This window comes from Myxine glutinosa, chromosome 1 (assembly GCF_964187855.1).
Source record: "Myxine glutinosa chromosome 1, kmMyxGlut1.1, whole genome shotgun sequence".
In the NCBI taxonomy this organism is placed as follows: domain Eukaryota; kingdom Metazoa; phylum Chordata; class Myxini; order Myxiniformes; family Myxinidae; genus Myxine; species Myxine glutinosa.
In genome coordinates, this window is record NC_136261.1 from 232,807,460 (window position 1) to 232,825,896 (window position 18,437).

The window sequence follows — 18,437 nt, forward strand, 5'->3', positions numbered from 1 at the left end:
GTCATGCCTTTGTTTGCCGATCACATTATTTTAGGGGTGTGCAGGCTTGCATTTTGGTGCGAGCATTGCCTTGTTAATACGAGTGTTTTTGAATGGTTCAGCAAATGCTCCATCATGTCAAAACCTGCAGGTGGAGAAAGTATCATGGAGAATTTGATTTTGTTATCAGCGCATTGCTTTATTCTGAACATTATTCTAAACGTGAACTGCAGCGTTTCATATTGTTTAGTTTGCACATGATATCTATCGCTTGGCCTGAGTTGCACAGATTCAAGGACACGGTTTGCCAAATGGACCTCATTGAAAAGACTGTTTTGCTTAATGTAGCATTTGGCAGTGGTAACATGATGGGCATAGCACTATGTTGACTGTTAATGTAGCACTATATTGACCGTAACCAATGACCATAACTCATTAAGAGATCCAACCATACCGGATCTTCTCTTTCATGCTCTTGTTTGCTTCCTTAGGTACCACCGGGGAACTAAAGTTGGATTCACGTGGACCTAGCCTCCCTGATGACCCTCCATGCCTCTCGGGGGACGTCGCAGACCTTCTTGGTGCGTCGGGTTTTGGCGTCCCTCGCTTTGTCGCAGCATCAAATGCAGATGCTCTGTGGAGCTGGGAAGGGAGTGGCACCGGTGCTCATCACGTTACTGGGAGTCATGTTGGACTTATAAGCACAGCTCAGAGCGTCTCCTCCGAGTGTTGCCTTGCACTTGCTGTTGAAGCGGCTTTGCTGGGGCTTGGGCAGCAGCGCGCAATGCCAGAGGGCCTTTACGCCCAGGAGAAGGTCGGTCGGCAGGAAGAGCAGCTGCTGGCTCGCCTGCGTGATTTGCAGATGGGTCCTGGTATTGTGTCTGTGCTACGACGCCAGGCAGCTATGCTGCTCCAAGGTAGGAACGTTCGTCATACTTTGGGGAATGCCTACCATTAATTAATGGTTGGAACCATACAGTTTAGTGTTTCATGAAAGATTTCTACCTGAGACCACTCTTGTCTTGCTTCGTATCTTTCCAACTTTTTGCTTTTCAGGTGGGCCGTACAGTGGACTCGGTGAGGTGGTTCATCGAGAAAGTGTCCCCATGCACACATTTGCTCGCTTCCTCTTTACCTCTTTGCTGCCACATGACCCAGAACTGGCCTATCGTGTCGCCCTGAGAGCAATGCGGTACACTCCTCGGGCTGGTCTCTGTCTAGGCCTTCCTATATCCGTTGTCCATTTTTTATTTTTGGATTCTTATATTTTGATGGTGTTGTTTTTTTCTGTCTCATTGGTTCTGCTCCTTCTCTTACTCTTGGTCTTGGTGGTATTGGGCTTACTGTTTATATTTTTTCTTTCTTCCCTGTCCCTCTCTCATTCAGACTTCCTGTGCTTGAATCAGCGGCACCACCGGGTGACGTCTCACATCCATATCACATCCCTTCAAATCGTTATCCACGGTGGTTCACATTAGCGCACATTGAAACGCAGCAATGTGAGCTTGCCTCCACTATGTTGACAGCTGCCAAAGGTATGTTCATCCATCTTTTTCCCAATGCCTCATGGGGTAATAATTTGATGTTAAGCATTTAGATGAGAACATAAACATAAACGTGGGAATTGAGTGCAGAGAAATAATGGATATAGTGAAGTGCAAATTTATGCTAAAATTATCATGTTGTCTTACCCCTGTCTCCAATGGCATAAAATACTTGCAGGTGATGTTCTCCGGCTCCGAACAGTGCTGGACTCCATTCAGAAGCATGTACACTCATCTTCGCACCTCTTCAAACTGGCACAAGATGCCTTCAAAATCGGTACACCAGCCGAGGGCCTGCCAGATATCACCCTGCTCAATGTTGCTCTTGAGCTGGGCCTTCAGGTAGGATTTTTATGGGGGGGGGAAATAAACAAAGGGAACATCCTGCCAACTATTTTTGTAGCCTATGTCAAAGGGCATGTCTCAATATAGTTAATTTTTGGATACATACTTGTTTCAGTTTGTCTTGCATTGCTCATCTTTTTCTTTTTTTTCAATGGTGCAATGTTCAAAAGGGGTTTGAGTTTATATTTGTAAAGCACGAGAATGCAACCATTTTCAGAAGAACTTTGAGCACGTATTTTGAATGAGGCTGTTTGAGATTGAGGTCAGATAAGTACTTTCGTTCAAATATGCAATAATTTGAAATCAAGAGTAAAGACAGTAGTACAAATATTGTTGACTTATCGAATCCCCTAGCTTACGTTCAGTCACACCGATTTGAGCCTGGAGCTAATCAAAGAACATCCGCTGGTTAGTGTGTGCAATTTGACAACATACTCGTCAGTTTGTCATCTTGTTCATCGTTTTAAAAACCCCACATTTCAGTCTGACTTTTACCACATTGACTTTTATCAACATAACAAGCAAATTCATTTGTTGTGAAACTAGTGTTATAATATAATTGTCACTCAAATTGAAAGTTCCTTTGCGCATAGCAGGAGTCATTCGATAGGCTGGCATAAATAAAGAAAGATTTAAAAAAATATATGATTATAAACACTTGAGGCAATGATTTATAAAGGAGTTGCAACGTTTGGGATGCTAGTTTGGTGTGAGTGATCCTCTCCGCTTCATTCCTCGGGATCCAGGTTGAGCAGGAATGCTGCAATTGCAGGTTTGGGACAGGCCTAGGTTTTGAACACCTTGAACCTTGAACCCCACCTTGAACCCCAATCTGAATAATTGTGAAGTTGTCTGGATAGTGGTCTTCAGCTAGGTGGTCCCAAACTGGTTTGCTCATTTCAGATGCACAAACCGCTCAAATGTTATGGGAAAGTTGCATGCATCTGGGAATGTGGGATCATTAAGGATCTTTTAAGTTCCTGTTTCTGCATGATCAAACAATGCAACTTTTTGGCATCATCTATAATAATATAAGGCAGAGTATGTGTGTCAGTGTGTGATTCATTGGTTGTTATCTCCAGGTGCGTGTTTTAGTAGGTGGAACAGAGTCCTTCCAGGTCGTGAAGTATCCTCCTTCATTTCAGGAAGGGATAATGATTCATGGAATGATTTGTGAAGTTTTCTTATTCTCAAAGTTTTGTTCCGATAGGTCTTTTGAGGATCATCGCCAAGCCTTGGGCTTGGCTTGGCTTGGCAGCTTCCAACTGCAGTTTGTGTGTCGTAATATTCCCAGGGGTGTTTTTTAAGATGTCTGTAAGGTTCTTCTAATCATTCCCGTTGCTCCAATAATCACTTGTACAATTTCTGAGCTCTTCAGCTTCCAGGATCTTTTCACTTCGTTTTTGAGGGCTTGGGATTTGGTCATTTTCTTGATTTCTGTGTTGTTTAGGCCAAAATCGCTGGGGACTGACGCTTCAAAGAGCAATGCTTTCTTTTCTTTTTTTTGTACCTCAGTACTATATCTGGTCACAATGCTTTGTTTTTTTTATGTTCACGCTTGATGGGATTATTAGGTCATACGTGAGCATTACTCACATTGTTTTCAGTGATTGCTTTTGGTTCATGTTTCCACGAGTTTTCTGGAACTGGGGCATTGAGACTTGTGTAGATGTGTCGGTGGATTACTCGACATCCTTTGTTGTGCCTTTGGGTGTACAGCTGCTCTGACATAAGTTGTTTACATCCAGATAGGAGGTATCTCGTACTTTCTGTTTCTACCTTGCAGAATCTACAATTGGCCGATTGACTCAGTCCCTTCATTTTCTTGGAGCTATTGGTGTAGTGTTCTTGGTCTTGGGCACTTGCAATGATTCGTTCTCTATCCCAGTTGAGATGACCTCTTCTTAGCCATTTCACAGAGCCTTCTTTGTCCACGTACAATCTGTCCAACTTTTTTTTTTATACCTTCCTGCTCTTTTATCGTTTTCCCAGTTGTCGATGTATATCTGTTGATATTTCGTTTTATATTTTTCTTTCTTTCTTTGTTGCAATTGTTGGGGTTGTACTCATTGTTTTCGTTTCTTGTGTGACATCTTTCATTCACACCTGTCTTTGGAAATTTTTTGTTAGGTGATTTGGGGAATGTGTAACAACAGGATACCTTCTCTGGTTTGTTGTCTTCGTGTTTGCTTACAAATCGGTAGTCTGTTGCACTTATTACGTTTTCAGCCAATCCCACAGTTGTCAATCTGTGTACTTGGTTGAGCTTCATCAGGCCACTACCTCCTTCTCGTCTCGCCAGGTAAAATCATGAAGCCAATTGATTTTTGTAAAGCATTATGTGGATGGTGAGGAGTTTCCTCGTTTTGATATCCAGTTTATTGTGGCCAGTTTATTATTCTGCAGCTGTACTGGAACACTGGTATAGTGAGTTGGTTTATGGCTTTGATTTTGTTCCTTGGAGATGGGTATGTTTTCAGGACCAGCCTCATTCTACGCAGGTATTCTTTGGTAATTGTTTTGCGCATTTGTTTGTGACATATTTGGTGGCCCTCTTCAACTCTGAGTTATTTGTATGATGCTTTGTTGCCTAGCTCCTGTACACACACACACACACACACACACACACACACACACACACACACACACACACACACACACACACACACACACACACACACACACACACACACACACACACACACACACCCACACACACACACACATACACACAATGACACTCACACACACTGACACATACTCGAAAATTGCAATACAAGAAGACCAAAATTATCCACAGCATGGCTAGACTACAAAAAAAGCTTTTGATGGTGTCCCACATTCATGGATGATACAATGCAAACTGATAGAGAAAGCAATGGAGCTTTGGAATAAGACTGATATTACAGCATTCAAAAAGAAAGATCGAAGTACCAGGAGTGAAGATACGTCGAGGAATCTTCCAGGGGGACAGCCGTACACTCCTCCTGTTTTGCCTGGCCCTGGACCCACTGAGCAACCTCATAGTTGCCTCATAGCCATAATAATTTTATTTGGACAAGATTACAGACGTATTTATGTCAATTTTTATGTTGTCCATTTTTGTTGGTCTACCTTGAATGAATGTGCACTACGCACACTTATCCGAGCCAAAATTCCATTTGGATGTCGTCAAAGTACTGTTTCACTAATTTGAGTTGTTCTGCCAATTTTTTGACATTTGGTGCAAAGAGTTTTAAATCATCCATGTAAAGTATAGATGTCACCTTTTTGTCTCTTTGGACATTCTCTTATTTGATGTCAGGGTGTATGTATCCATGTAAAACATTTAGCCTACGGCAAATGCTCATTAATGAGGATAATTTTCATAGGTGTATAATTTGAGAAGTGTCTGTGTGTTTGTGTGTTCTAGTGTTTGTTGGATTTATACGCACTGCTGAACCGCTAGATTAAATTAGTTGAAAAGTTGGGGTTAAGGTTTTGGGGGTTAAAACAAATTTTAATATTCTCAGGGGTTCAGGGTGGGGGGATGACCTCGATACTCAATGTAAATATGTATGGCATAGCGCCAGTTTCTGGTGTGAGGGGGTATTACAAGTCACTTCCCTAATTCTGGGGGAATTATCCCTTCCGTAAAGATGGGTTCTTCAATAGTACGCATGGATGGGTGTCGATTGCTACATAAAAGTGGGGGAGGGAGGGGATGACATTGCAAGTGCAAATCACGAAGCCAATAGTGATGACCGGCCAAATCTTACCCTTGCAAATTGTTGATTCTAGACGCTCTTTGCTGTGGTGAATTCTGAGCATTTAATCCGACCGACCGCCTTTGCCAAATTTCTTTGAAATAATTAAACTAATAAAAGGGGTGCTTCTAATTTGGAGCTTTTCTTGATGCCAAAGTTTATTATTGCATTCAAAAAACAGATTTAAATGTGCATTCATTCTTTTATTATTACTTCAACTTTTCATCTGAACACTTGAAGATCTACGAACATGAACCCCTCCGCCCCCCGCCTCCCCCCCCTGTCCCCGGCCGCCCTTCACCCTCACCTCACCTCCAAAATGCACAGTGTTAGGTCCATAAATTATAAGATAAGCTTAGCAGGGGGCTCCTCCTTCACATTCCTTATTTCTTTATCTTTCTTTCCCTCTTCCTCATACTGATAAAACGCAATACATTTGTTCAGAGAAGTCACAAGAGGATCCAGTAAAACTGAAAACAATGGCCTGGACAGCATTTGCCCAAGTACCACAATAGCATTGTTTACATGGATACTATCATATTGTTAAGCAGTGCAGAGCACTCCGTTGCATTGGAGTGCTTGTTTGAGCGTTTTGAATCAAGCAAGCTGCTTGACAAGCGATATAAGGCTGCTTGCTAACGGAACACACCCCTGGTGTTGGCATAGCGCAGGCATGATGGGCCGAATGGCCTCCTACTTTGGATTACCTTGTTAAATAGATATAAATTTAAACATTAATCACCTCCTGCATTAATCCCTTCCGGAGGTTATCATTTATCAAGTTGTTGTCCCCCGTCGCACCGCGGAGCAAAAGGGGGACTATGGTTTTCCCCTCCGTCCGTGTGTCCGTCCGTCCCGGCCGTCCGTGCGTGTGTGCGTGCGTAAGCTAAGGGCCGCATTCGAATTTGGTGTGTTGGTGCAACCCACGTCAAAATCCAAGATGGCCGCCACCATGTATGTCTGATGCCATGTATGTCTGAACCTTGTGAGCTGAATATCTTGAAAAATAAGCGAAGTACCCACTTCTAATCTGGTGTGTGGGTGTATCTAGGCACAAGGAAGAACGCTATTGAAAATTGGGTCGCCACGTCAAAATCCAAGATGGCCGCCGCCATGTATGTCTGAACCTTGTGAGATGAATATCTTGAAAAATAAGCGAAGTACCAACTTCTAATTTGGTGTGTGGGTGTATCTCGGCATAAGGAAGAACGCTATTGAAAATTGGGTCGCCACGTCAAAATCCAAGATGGCCGCCACCATATATATGTCTGAACCTTGTGAGCGAAATGTGTTGAAAAATAAGCGAAGTACCAACTTCTAATCTGGTGTGTGGGTGCATCTAGGCACAAGGAAGAAAGCTGTTTAAAATTGGGTCGCCACGTCAAAATCCAAGATGGCCGCCGTCATGTATGTCTGAACATTGTGAGATGAATATCTTGAAAAAATAAGCGAAGTACCAACTTATAATCTGGTGTGTGGGTGTATCTAGGCATAAGGAAGAACCCTATTGAAAATTGGGTCGCCACGTCAAAATCCAAGATGGCCGCCTTGCGTCTTCCACTTTGTCAACTTGCATCACTTCACCGACGGGGGACCTAGGCGTAACGCTTGTTCTGAATGGATAAACACCAGAAGCCTTTTCACGGGGGATTCGGACGAGCTTGTGAGCTGGACTGATGTTGCCTGTGGTCCAGATGTGGAATGTGGTCTGCCTTTTGAGGACCCTTGGCACTCTTATTACACATTCATCTCCAATGCAATAATGATTAAATAGACTTTTTTTCCCTGAAAATTCTACTATGCATGAACAAAGAGGCTCCTTTAGAAGAAAACCTGAAGAAACACAGTAATGCAGTAGAAATGTCTATCCATATCAATACTCACATCCACGTGATACATTTTCAGTGCATGTGCACCATGCAGTACGTGCTTTTTTTGTATACCAAGTCTAGGCTCGTATAGGAGCTAACACATATAACATAACAAAGGAAGCAGGAGACGAGAGGGAGCAAGGGAGTGAAGCACAACAACAGTAGAGAACAGGGGCATTAGGAGATCTGTGAAACAGAGAAGGTTTTTTCAGAGAAAACAGGAAGGTTCACAAAACAGAGAAAACAGGAAGGTTCACAAAACAGAGAAAACAGGAAGGTTCACTGTTGAACAGCTGTTTTAAAGACGTGGAGAGAAGAGTGGGATTGAAGAGAGTGTGGGAGATTGTTCCAGACGTGTGAAAAAGAGGAATGAAAGAGTGAAGGTGAGCAGAGTCTTGATTTTGGCAGTCACCAGAAGAGGGTTGCTGGCAGATCTTGTGCATCCTGAAGGAATATTTGGGGGATAGAGCACAGACAGAGCAAGGGGAGCTAGGCCAGAGAGGAGTCTGTAGAAGACAGAAAGACCACCAACCTGCCTGCGGTGAGAGAGAGAAAGGCCCTCAGAATCAGCTTCATCGCGGGCGATTCCAAAGATTCTGAAAGCTTTGGTTTCTACAGCGTGAAGCCGAGCTAGGTGGGAGGCAGAAGCACCAGCCGAGAGGAGAGAGCAGTATTCCATCAAGCTACGGGTGAAAGCTTTGTATGTGGTGAGGAGCTTAGAGGTGCCAAAAAAGGACTTCTCACGACGGAGGATGTCTAGTCTGATACAGGCTTTGGAGGCCAGCTTGGAAATGTGGCTTTCCCAGTAAAGATCATGGCAGATCGTGAGACATAAAAGCTTGACAAATTCATCGAGAAGATTGTGGAGAAAGTAGATGGGAGGGTTGTCCAGATGGTCTTTTCGGAGAGACAGTGAGAGTGTGAAATTTGTCAGGATTGAAAGACATGTTCCAAGTGTTTGACGAGCTTGTGATTTTTTTTTATCCAGGTCTGCATAGAGGGAAGAGGCTTCTGCCTGTCGATCTGAAGGAAGAGAGATGGTATGGCAGAGGATGGAGTCTTCAGAAAAAAGATAAAGAGGAGTTTCCAGAGAGTCGGAGAGGTCTTTGATGCAGGGCAGCAGAGCGGGGTGCCAGACCGTATCGAAGGCACGTGATATATCAAGTGATACAGCTCTGATTTCCTGTATGGCATTGAGGATCTCCATCCATTGTTGAGACAACAGAAGCAGCATGTCCAGAGTAGAGTGAGCTGGTCTGAATCCAAATTGATGATCAGAGATCAAGCCATTGGAGAAGAGCAAGGATTTAATATCAGAAGCAATGATGGATTCCATGATCTTGCTGATTATTGGGAGTAGGCTGATTGGTCTGAAATTGCAGGGATCTGTTTTTGCACATTTTTTGTGTAAAGCGGTAATGTTGCCTGATTTCCAAGATGCTGGCAGATGACCTTGAGCAAAAGAAAGGATGACGAGAACAGCGAGAGGGTGTGAAAGAGCGACAGAGCAGGATTTTAGGACACGTGGGCTGATGCCGTCTGGTCAGGTTGCAGAATTGGATTCTGCTAAATTTACCATCTTGCGAAATTTTACCATAAGAGCGCCTCCGCCTCTAGAATTTTTTTTATTCATAATTATGACGTCGTACAGTCACGTGAAAAAGTGACTTTTTCCTGTTTGACTTTTTCAACATATTTCAACATACAGCTATTTGATCTTCATTTCAACAATATTGATAGATAAAGGTGATATAATATAACAAATATCATGAAACATTTACATTTTGTAGTCCATTGTATAATTTAAATAAACATAAATGCAAATTTCGCATGTGGAAAAAGTAAGTACACCCTTGGCTCTAATAGGTGGTATTGCCCCCTTTGGCAGAAACAACCTCAAGTAGGCGTTTCTTATAACTGTCTGCCAGTCTCTGACATCGACTGTGAGAAATTTTTGCCCAATCCTCCATGCAGAATTCTTTCAGCTGTGCGATGTTTGAGGGGTTTCTTGCATGCATGGCTCGTTTCAAATCCCCCCCACAACCTCTCAATGGGATTTAGATCCGGGCTTTGACTTGGCCATTCCAGAACCCTCCATTTCTTTCTTTTCAGCCACTCCTTGGTGGATTTACTGGTATGTTTAGGGTCATTGTCATGTTGCAAGGTCCACCTTCGGTTGAGCTTCAACTTTCCGACAGATGGCCTCACATCCTCAAGCACCCTCTGGTCCAATGAATAATTCATAGTGGATTCTATGATGGTGAGCTGCCCAGGCCCTGATGCAGCAAAGGTGCCCCAAACCATATTTCCACCACCATGCCTTACGATTGGTATCAGATTCTTGTGGTCAAATGCTGTCTTTGGTTTTCGCCAAACATCTCTTCTGGTACTGTGGCCAAATAGCTCTAACTTTGATTCATCTGTCCAGAGCACATTGTTCCAGAAGTGCTGGTCTTTGCCTTGGTGTTCATTGGCAAACGTTAGTCTTGCCCTGATGTTCTTTCTGGACAGCGAAGGTTTCCTCCTGGCATACCTCCCATGTAGATCAAATTTGTGCAGCCTCTTTCTAATGGTAGACTCGTGCACTTTGACATCAACAGTGGCAAGAGCTACCTGTAGGTCCCGTGATGACATTCTGGGGTTCTTAGAGACTTCTTTCAGCATCTTGCGGTCTGCTCTCGTGCTGAACTTGCTGGGGCGGCCTGGCCTGAACAAGTTGGCAGTTGTTTGGAATCTTCTCCACTTGTAGATGATCTTCCGGACAGTCGAATGATTGGTTTAAAATTGTTTGAAGATCTTTTTAAATCCCTTCCCAGACTCGTTGGCATCTATAACCTTCTTTCTGAAGGCCTCAGAGAGCTCTTTTGATCTAGGCATGGTGACGCCACACACTTCAACAACAAAGAGCAAACCAAACTAAATGTCTGAGGTTTAAATAAGACAGGTTCCTCCAAGATCCTCTCTAACGATGTTCTAATCATTTGCACCTGAGCTGGTGCACCTGATTCTAATTTTAGGTATTTGAAGTAGTAATAAATGTCGGGATGTACTTACTTTTTCCACATGCGAAATTTGCATTTATGTTTATTTAAATTATACAATGGACTACAAAATGTAAATGTTTCATGATATTTGTTATATTATATCACCTTTATCTATCAATATTGTTGAAATGAAGATCAAATAGCTGTACGTTGAAATATGTTGAAAAAGTCAAAACTTTACATGGGGTGTACTTACTTTTTCACGTGACTGTATGTCACGTGATATGGGTGCCATCTTGGAAAAACGTTACACCTCTATCTCCCAAACCACTCAATGGAAAAAGTTGAAACAAGGCTCATCATTGTCAAGTACTCCCCATGGGGAATAAGATATGTTCATGATGTCATCGGCGCCTTCATTATGATGTCATAATTCGACAAGTACGACGCTTGATCTGATCAGTATGGAAAAAAAAATCCTCTGCAGCTTTTAGTCCGATGGACACGGAATTTTCACCATATGAGCGGCCTCACCTGTAGAATTTTTGTAATGATAATTATGACGTCATAGGTCACGTGGTAAGGCATCATCTTGGAAAAATAAAAAACGTTGCACCTCTATATCTCCAAAACTGCTCCATGGAAAAAATAGAAATGTGGCTCATTGTCAAGTACTCCTCATGGGGAAAAAGATATGTTAATGATGTCATAGGTACCTTTATAATGATGTCATAATTCAACAAGTACAATGCTTGATTCGATCAGTATGAATTTTTTTTTCTCTGTAATTGCTGGTCCGATTGACATGAAATTTTCACCACAGGAGCGCTTCCTCCTGTAGAATATTTTAATGATAATTATGACTATAGGTCATGTGGTACAGGCGCCTGGAAAAACCGAACAACGTTGCACACCTATATCTCCAAAACCGCTCCAAAGCCTCTATATCTCCAAAAAAAATTGAAACGTGGCTCATTGTTAAGAATTCCGCATGGAAAATAAGTGTTGTTAACAATGACGTCATTGGTGCCATAATTATGACATAATTCGATAGGGACAGTGCTTAGTCTGATCAGTTTGAAATTTATGGAGCATGATCTACACAACAATTATATTGGAGAATATAAAATTTATGATGTAATCGCTAACTTGGTCTGGCAGCCATATTGAATCAAAGAAAAAAACCGTTCAAAAACAGAAGAGTTGGCTCGCACCAAGTTGACTGCGCAGGGTAAGTATTCTATGAATACCATCTAGTTTATGGAGAGTGTTGTCAGGTACCTTTACGAAAGACTTCAGAAAACCCATTTCCCTATTGAAATATCTGGGCGAGGTTTTATGAAACGTCACGTTGTACACCGTACTTTTGTGCATAACTCCATAATGAAAAAATGATTGGGAATGTGATATAAATCACACTCCAAAGTGACCTATTTCAGGACGTGTTTATTGAATACATGAAGGATTTAACAGGTGTGTGGGACTTCATTCAGTCGTTAAATTGCTCTGTTTACATTTCATCATTGCTTTCGGTAAAGTTGAATTACCAAGTCATCCTTAACCTTATAGATGGGTTAATTCCCCCAAAATTGCAGACGAGGTAATCCCCCCAGAATTAGACGTGATGTGCGAGGGAAGTGACATGTCCAGAAACCCTATCCTGACTTGTTTAAGATTCAAGCACTTCATCTATTTTTGAGAGAGAAGCATCATCAAATTTAAAGTTGGGTGACCAGGATGGCATCAAAACTTCATCAAAATCAGACCATTTGAGAAAAGTGATGACTCAATCTCACCTGTGATGATTGATTTCAGGACAGCTTACAACTGGAAGTTACCTTGATGATATGTAGTTGGATGTATCTGTCTTTACACCCTTTTGTATTTTGGAGTGATGTTTTCTGACATCCAAGCACATTGTAGGCAGCCTAATGTGAAGGACAATGTGTAGAGAGCAGAGCAGAAACAAAAGCAGCGGAGCAGAATTTGAGAATATGGACACGGATACCATCTGGACATGTCGCTGAGGAAGGGTCAAAGCTGGTTTGGCTTTGGCTATCGTATCAGCTGAAGACATCAGTGCCAAGAATGAGGGGTCTCCACGTCAGCTGAGGCTCATATAGGAAATGTCAAGTTGTTTACATACTGTCACATAACCCAAGATTCTTTGATTGATCACATTCCAACCAGCACTCAGGTGGAGGCCAAAATTATTTCAGAGATAAAACACAAGCGATACACAAACACACCGGCATTGCGCTGTATTCATCAAAGCACTGGTGATTGGCTCTTCATCTCCACTCCTTCTCTCGCTGATTTACTTTGCCTCTTATATGTCCAGCTACTGAAATCCCCTCCTTTTCGACACCACTTGTACATTTGCATACGTTAATGTGTTGAGAGCTTGTGCATACGTTAACGAGACGGAGCCAGAAACTGCTCGTACTATGAGATCGTTCCATGGACTGTAAAGTGTAACTACAACGTTAACACTCGTACCTCATTTTGCTCGACTCAACTTTTGAAATCAACATCTCAATTTTGATCATTGTGGAGAGTGTAGGAGCGTAGGACTTGCTGATTAACGCCGCACTCCAAGTAGCCGACCAGCACTGCTTATCTTGTCCATGTCTCAAAACATTCAGCAGTGGCCGGCCTTTAACACAACAGTGATGTACAATGGATGGGGCATTGTGCATCCGCCCACCAGTAACGGCAAAATAATAAAGTTGGTTTTCAAGAGAATCTGACACGTCATTGATATAAATCAAATAATGTTGGTCCTAAGACACCACCTTGTAGGACCCCAGCCTGAATGTAAAGATTGTAGGAAAGGACACCTTCAAGTGCCACCTACTGTTTGCTCTCATTGAGGAAATCAAACGGCAATTGATCCTGAATACCATTTAGAAATAGGCTTCATGCCAGAATGTCAAATATCAAAAGAGATCCAGAGAGATGGCCCTTACCTCTTGCTTTTGGTTCAGGGTATCCATTCACTGCTGTGTCAGGAGGAGTAACCCATTCATGGAGGAATAGACAGATCAAAAGTCAAACTGGTTGTCAAACAACAGTGAGTTAGGGAAGAGATCATTCCTGAGGTCGGCCACAAGGAATGATGTGACTCCATTATTTTGCTTACGATGGGGAGAAGGATGGCAGCTTGGTAGATGAGGGGATCACTTTTGGAATCACCTCTATGTATAGGAGTGATTTTTGTAATTTACCAAAATTTAGGAAGTTGCACATCTGAGAAGAACCTGAAGAGAGAGGAGAGGAGAGAAGAGGGTATGAATAGTTCCTGAGGATTAGAGCACTTATACCATCAGGACCGTTTGCAGAAAAAATGTTGAGCTTGGTAAGAAACTTCTCCAGTATGGAAGGGGCGGGAAGTAGAGGGAAGTTGAGGGAAGTCCACAGCTGGCGAGAACATTCTATAACAGAGGGAAAGTGTCAGTATAAGGGGCAGATTCGGAACCTTATCCTTCTGGGTGAAGACAGAGTTCAATAACTCTGCATTTTCCTGAGTAGAGTCCAGTAAGATTGTCATTCAGGAGGGAAGGAATGAAAGGGGAATGTGCTTTAGAGACAGACCTGACCAGCTTCCACCAGTCTCTGGAGGATGGTGAGAGACCAGATAATAGGACAGATACATAATGTTTCCACGTTGTTTGGTTTGATCACACAATAAGTTTAAAAGGCCAGTGAAAGTCGATATTTGTTGCTCAAGAGATTTCTGGGAAAATGTCTCATCTGTCTGTCTGATCCTCTGAATTGTTAACGACAGAGTTTTTGTAGTTAGGTTTCTCAATTTAAGTTTTTAAAATGTGTTTTTTGCACCATTAATATTAATTCTGCCGATGCCAACCCTGATTATGTAAGCATGGGGAGGAGAGAACCTCGTTGTCATCAGTTCATTTATTCTTCCGTTGTTGCCCTGCACATACCAGCAGGCACGTCGAGAGCCAGCACGGGCCCCAAGGCAAACAACCTTGGGGCCCCCACCCTCTCTCTCTTTTTAAAACTTTTCAAGGAACTTTCTTTAATTAAAAAAACAAAAAACTTTTTGAAAAGAAATGGTCACTTTTATTTAGCCTGAGTTGTTCTATGGTCACTCATGATCAAAAATAAAGGAAATAGCGGGACGTTTGGACCTATCAAGTCAATTCGCACCCTCGACTGTTGAACACTATTTCTCCATAAGATTGGCAAAAAATACGTGAGAAGATGGTTAATATTTTATATGGACAAAGAGGATACAAACACATGTCTTTGTAACGCACATTTCTGGTTCATAACTATTTTTTGTAAAGTTGAAACTGCACCATTAACAGCGGTAAATGTTGTTTCGTTTCCGGCAAGAAAGCCAGCAAGGAAAGCAAAATCGGCTTCTGGGTTTAAATGTAACAATGAGGAAATGAGGATGAGCCAATAAGGGGTTTCACTGTACAACAACAACAACATGCATTTTGAGGCCATTTTCCCTGCTAGAGCGGGGGTTAGCCTTGCGGTCCCCATGACAATCTTCTCCATTTTGCCATATTTTCTGCATCTCTCCTTGTTAACCCCCTTGCCCGCATTTCTTCTTCCACCATCTTTAGCCAAGTCTTTCTCGGTCTTCCCCGTCCTCTACTTCCTTCTACATTCATTTCCATCACTCTTCTCAACCAGTCACTTTCATCCTTCCTCAACACATGACCAAACCATCTCAACCTGTTCCTCTTCACAGCATCAATCACAGGCTCTATTCCCATCATCTTTCGCAATTCATCATTTGTCTTCCTCTCTCTCAACGATACTCCGCACATCCACCGAACCATTCGCATTTCCACCCTTTCTAGCCTTCGTTGCTGCTCCACATTCATGATCATGACCCATGTCTCGCTCCCATAAATCATAACACTTCTCACACATGCAGCATACACCTTTCCCTTCAGCTTCAACGACACTCCCCTCCTCATCAGCACGTCACTCAGTTCCCGAAACTTCTTCCATGCACATCTCACTCGAGCAACCGTTGCCGAGTCTGATCCACCTTCTCCATTCAGCATGTCTCTGAGGTAGCAAAATGTTTTCACACCTTCCAGCTTCATGCCGTCTCCAAGATCCAACTCAACATTTCCTCCATCTGCAGCTCCCTTTGTGCACACCTTACATTTGAATGTAGCTGCCACACTGGTTAATGACCCTCTCAGACCACTACATTTTTGATGAACCCACTCAGCGCACATTGTACATTGAATGGAGTTCACTCCGACACCCTTCCTGCACACAGCACATGGCCACTTCCCAGTTCTTTCCACCTCACCACATGCTTTACCACTTGCCATCACCTTCGTCTTTCCTATATTCACCTTCAGACCTTTTGTCTCCATACATTCCTTCCACTTGTTCATCTTTTCCTTCAGTTCATCCATACTTTCCGCAATCAACACCAGATCATCTGCATACAACAACTCCCACGGTAAACCCTCCTTTACGCTCTGCGCCAGCACCTCCATCACAGCTACAAATAGTAGTGGACTTAGTACCGACCCCTGATGCACTCCCACCTTCACCTCAAACTCACCACTGTTCCCGTCCTTCGTCTATACAGCTGTGCGCGCTCTTTTGTACATTGCCATCACGACTCCAATCAACCGTTCCTCCACTTCTAACTTCCTCAATGCCCATGTCAATACTTTGCGTGGAACCCTATCGAATGCTTTCTCCAGATCAACAAACGCAAGAAACAACTTCTTCCTCTTCTCCATGTACTTCTCCTGCAACTGCCTCACAATAAAGAGCGCGTCTGTCGTTCCTCTTCCTGGCATAAATCCAAACTGCATTTCGTCGATCTTCACCTTCTTCCTTATCCTCCTCTCCAACACCCTTTCCAATACCTTCATTCCATGCTCCAATAACTTTATCGCTCGGTACGAGCCACACTCCAGAGGGTCACCTTTCCCCTTGTATAGAGGGACGAGGGTACTCAGTTTCCAATCCACTGGAATGTGGCCTTCTTTCACCACCAGATTACAGATCTCTGTCATTCTCTTCACACCCCAACTTCCTGCTGCCTTCAACATATCTCCCACAACTCCCGTCGGCCCTCCCGCTTTTCTACTCTTCATTGCTTTTATCGCTTTTTTTTTTTTTTTTTTTTTTGTATACAAGATCGAGGCTCGTGAAAGAGCTAACATTAATCACACAAAAAGACAAACCGACACACAAAACACAAAAAACAAGGGGAGCGGCAGACAAGATGGGGAGAGAGGGGGAAGGACACAAAAGAGAGGGGGAAGAGGGGGAAGGACACAAACACAACATTTGAGAGCAGGGACATCGGGAGGACTTGGGGGGAGGTGGGAGAGGAATAAAACATATGAACACTGCAAGGACTCTGGGGTGAATTACCGGGGGTAGAAAAGATCAAGGTTTTCGATGGGGGAAGATAAGAGATGATGGTGAACAGCTGTTTTAAAGACCTGGAGGGAGGAGTGGGATTGAAGGGAGTGGGGGAGTTTGTTCCAGAGGCGAGAGAAAAGGGGAATGAAAGAGTGAAGGTGAGCAGAGAGCCTAGACTTTGGCAGTTTAACCATAAGAGGGTTGCAGGCAGATCTTGTGCGACCTGAAGGAATATTGGGGGGACAGAGCACAGAGAGAGCTGGGGGAGCAAGGCCGGAGAGGAGTCGGTAGAAGACAGAAAGACCACCAACCTGCCTGCGGTGAGTGAGTGAAAGGCCCTCGGTGTTGACTACATCGCAGGAGATTCCAATGATTCAGAAAGCTTTCGCCTCAACAGCGTGAAGCCGAGCAAGGTGTGAGGCAGGAGCACCAGCCCAGAGGGGGGAACAGTATTCCATTGAGCTGCGGATGAAAGCCTTGTATGTGGTGAGTAGCTCAGGTGTGCCAAGGAAGGACTTCGCACGACGGAGGATGCCCAGTCGGCGACTGGCTTTGGAGGCCAGCTTGGAAATGTGGTTTTCCCAAGAAAGATCATGGCAGATAGTGAGACCCAAAAGCTTGAGCGACAGAACTTCTTGGAGAGGATTGTTGAGAAAGTAGATGGGAGGGTTGTCCAGTCGGTCCTTTCGGAGAGACATTGTAAGAGTGTGAGATTTGTCAGGATTGAAAGACATGTTCCACTTGTTTGACCAGTCTGTGATTTTGTCCAGGTCTGCAGAGAGTGAGGAGGCTGCAGACTGCCGATCTGAGGGATGAGGAATGGAGCGACAGAGAGTAGAGTCGTCAGCAAAGAGATAGAGAGGATTTTCAAGAGAGTCAGAGAGATCATTGATGAAGACCAGAAAAAGCAAAGGGCCCAGAACACTACCTTGGGGAACTCCAGCCTGAACAGGAAGAGGAGATGAGAGAAACCCATTCAGGGCCACACGTTGACTACGACCAGAGAGGAAGTCCGCCAGCCATGCGTGGAGATTTCCATGGATACCAAAGGAGGAGAGTTTGGTGAGCAGAGCAGGGTGCCAGACCGTATCGAAGGCACGTGAAATGTCAAGGGAGACAGCTCTAATTTCCTGTTTGGCATTGAGGACCTCCATCCATTGTTGAGAAAGCAGAAGCAGCATGTCCAGAGTAGAGTGACCAGGTCTGAAACCAAATTGATGATCAGAGATCAAGCCATTGGAGAAGAGGAAAGATTTAATATCTGAAGCAATGATGGATTCCATGACTTTGCTGATAATTGGGAGAAGGCTGATTGGTCTGTAGTTGCTGGGATCTGTTTTTGCACCTTTTTGTGCAAACCGGTGATGTTGGCTGATTTCCAAGCAGATGGCAGATGACCTTGAGCAAAAGAGAGGGTGAAGAGAACAGAAAGAGGGAGTGAAAGAGCAGAAGAACATGATTTTAGGACCCGTGGGCTGATGCCGTCAGGACCAGTTGCAGAATCAGAGTCGAGGGTTGACAGAAACTTTTCCATCTTGTCAGGAGGAAAGGACACAGAGTCCAGGAGCAGCTGGGTACGAC

General features: G+C 43.6%; 1 protein-coding gene across 2 annotated transcripts in view; it reads left to right on the top strand.

Annotated features, from left to right (window-relative positions):
- Positions 1 to 18,437, top strand: part of LOC137434989 (zinc finger SWIM domain-containing protein 6) — a 176,571-nt gene that overhangs the window by 146,667 nt on the left and 11,467 nt on the right. For both annotated transcript variants that reach the window (XM_068128297.2, XM_068128306.2), the window contains 4 exons: positions 471 to 896; positions 1,036 to 1,171; positions 1,366 to 1,514; positions 1,702 to 1,865. In XM_068128297.2, the coding sequence (XP_067984398.1) occupies positions 471 to 896; positions 1,036 to 1,171; positions 1,366 to 1,514; positions 1,702 to 1,865 (875 nt within the window). The remainder of the gene's footprint in view (positions 1 to 470; positions 897 to 1,035; positions 1,172 to 1,365; positions 1,515 to 1,701; positions 1,866 to 18,437) is intronic.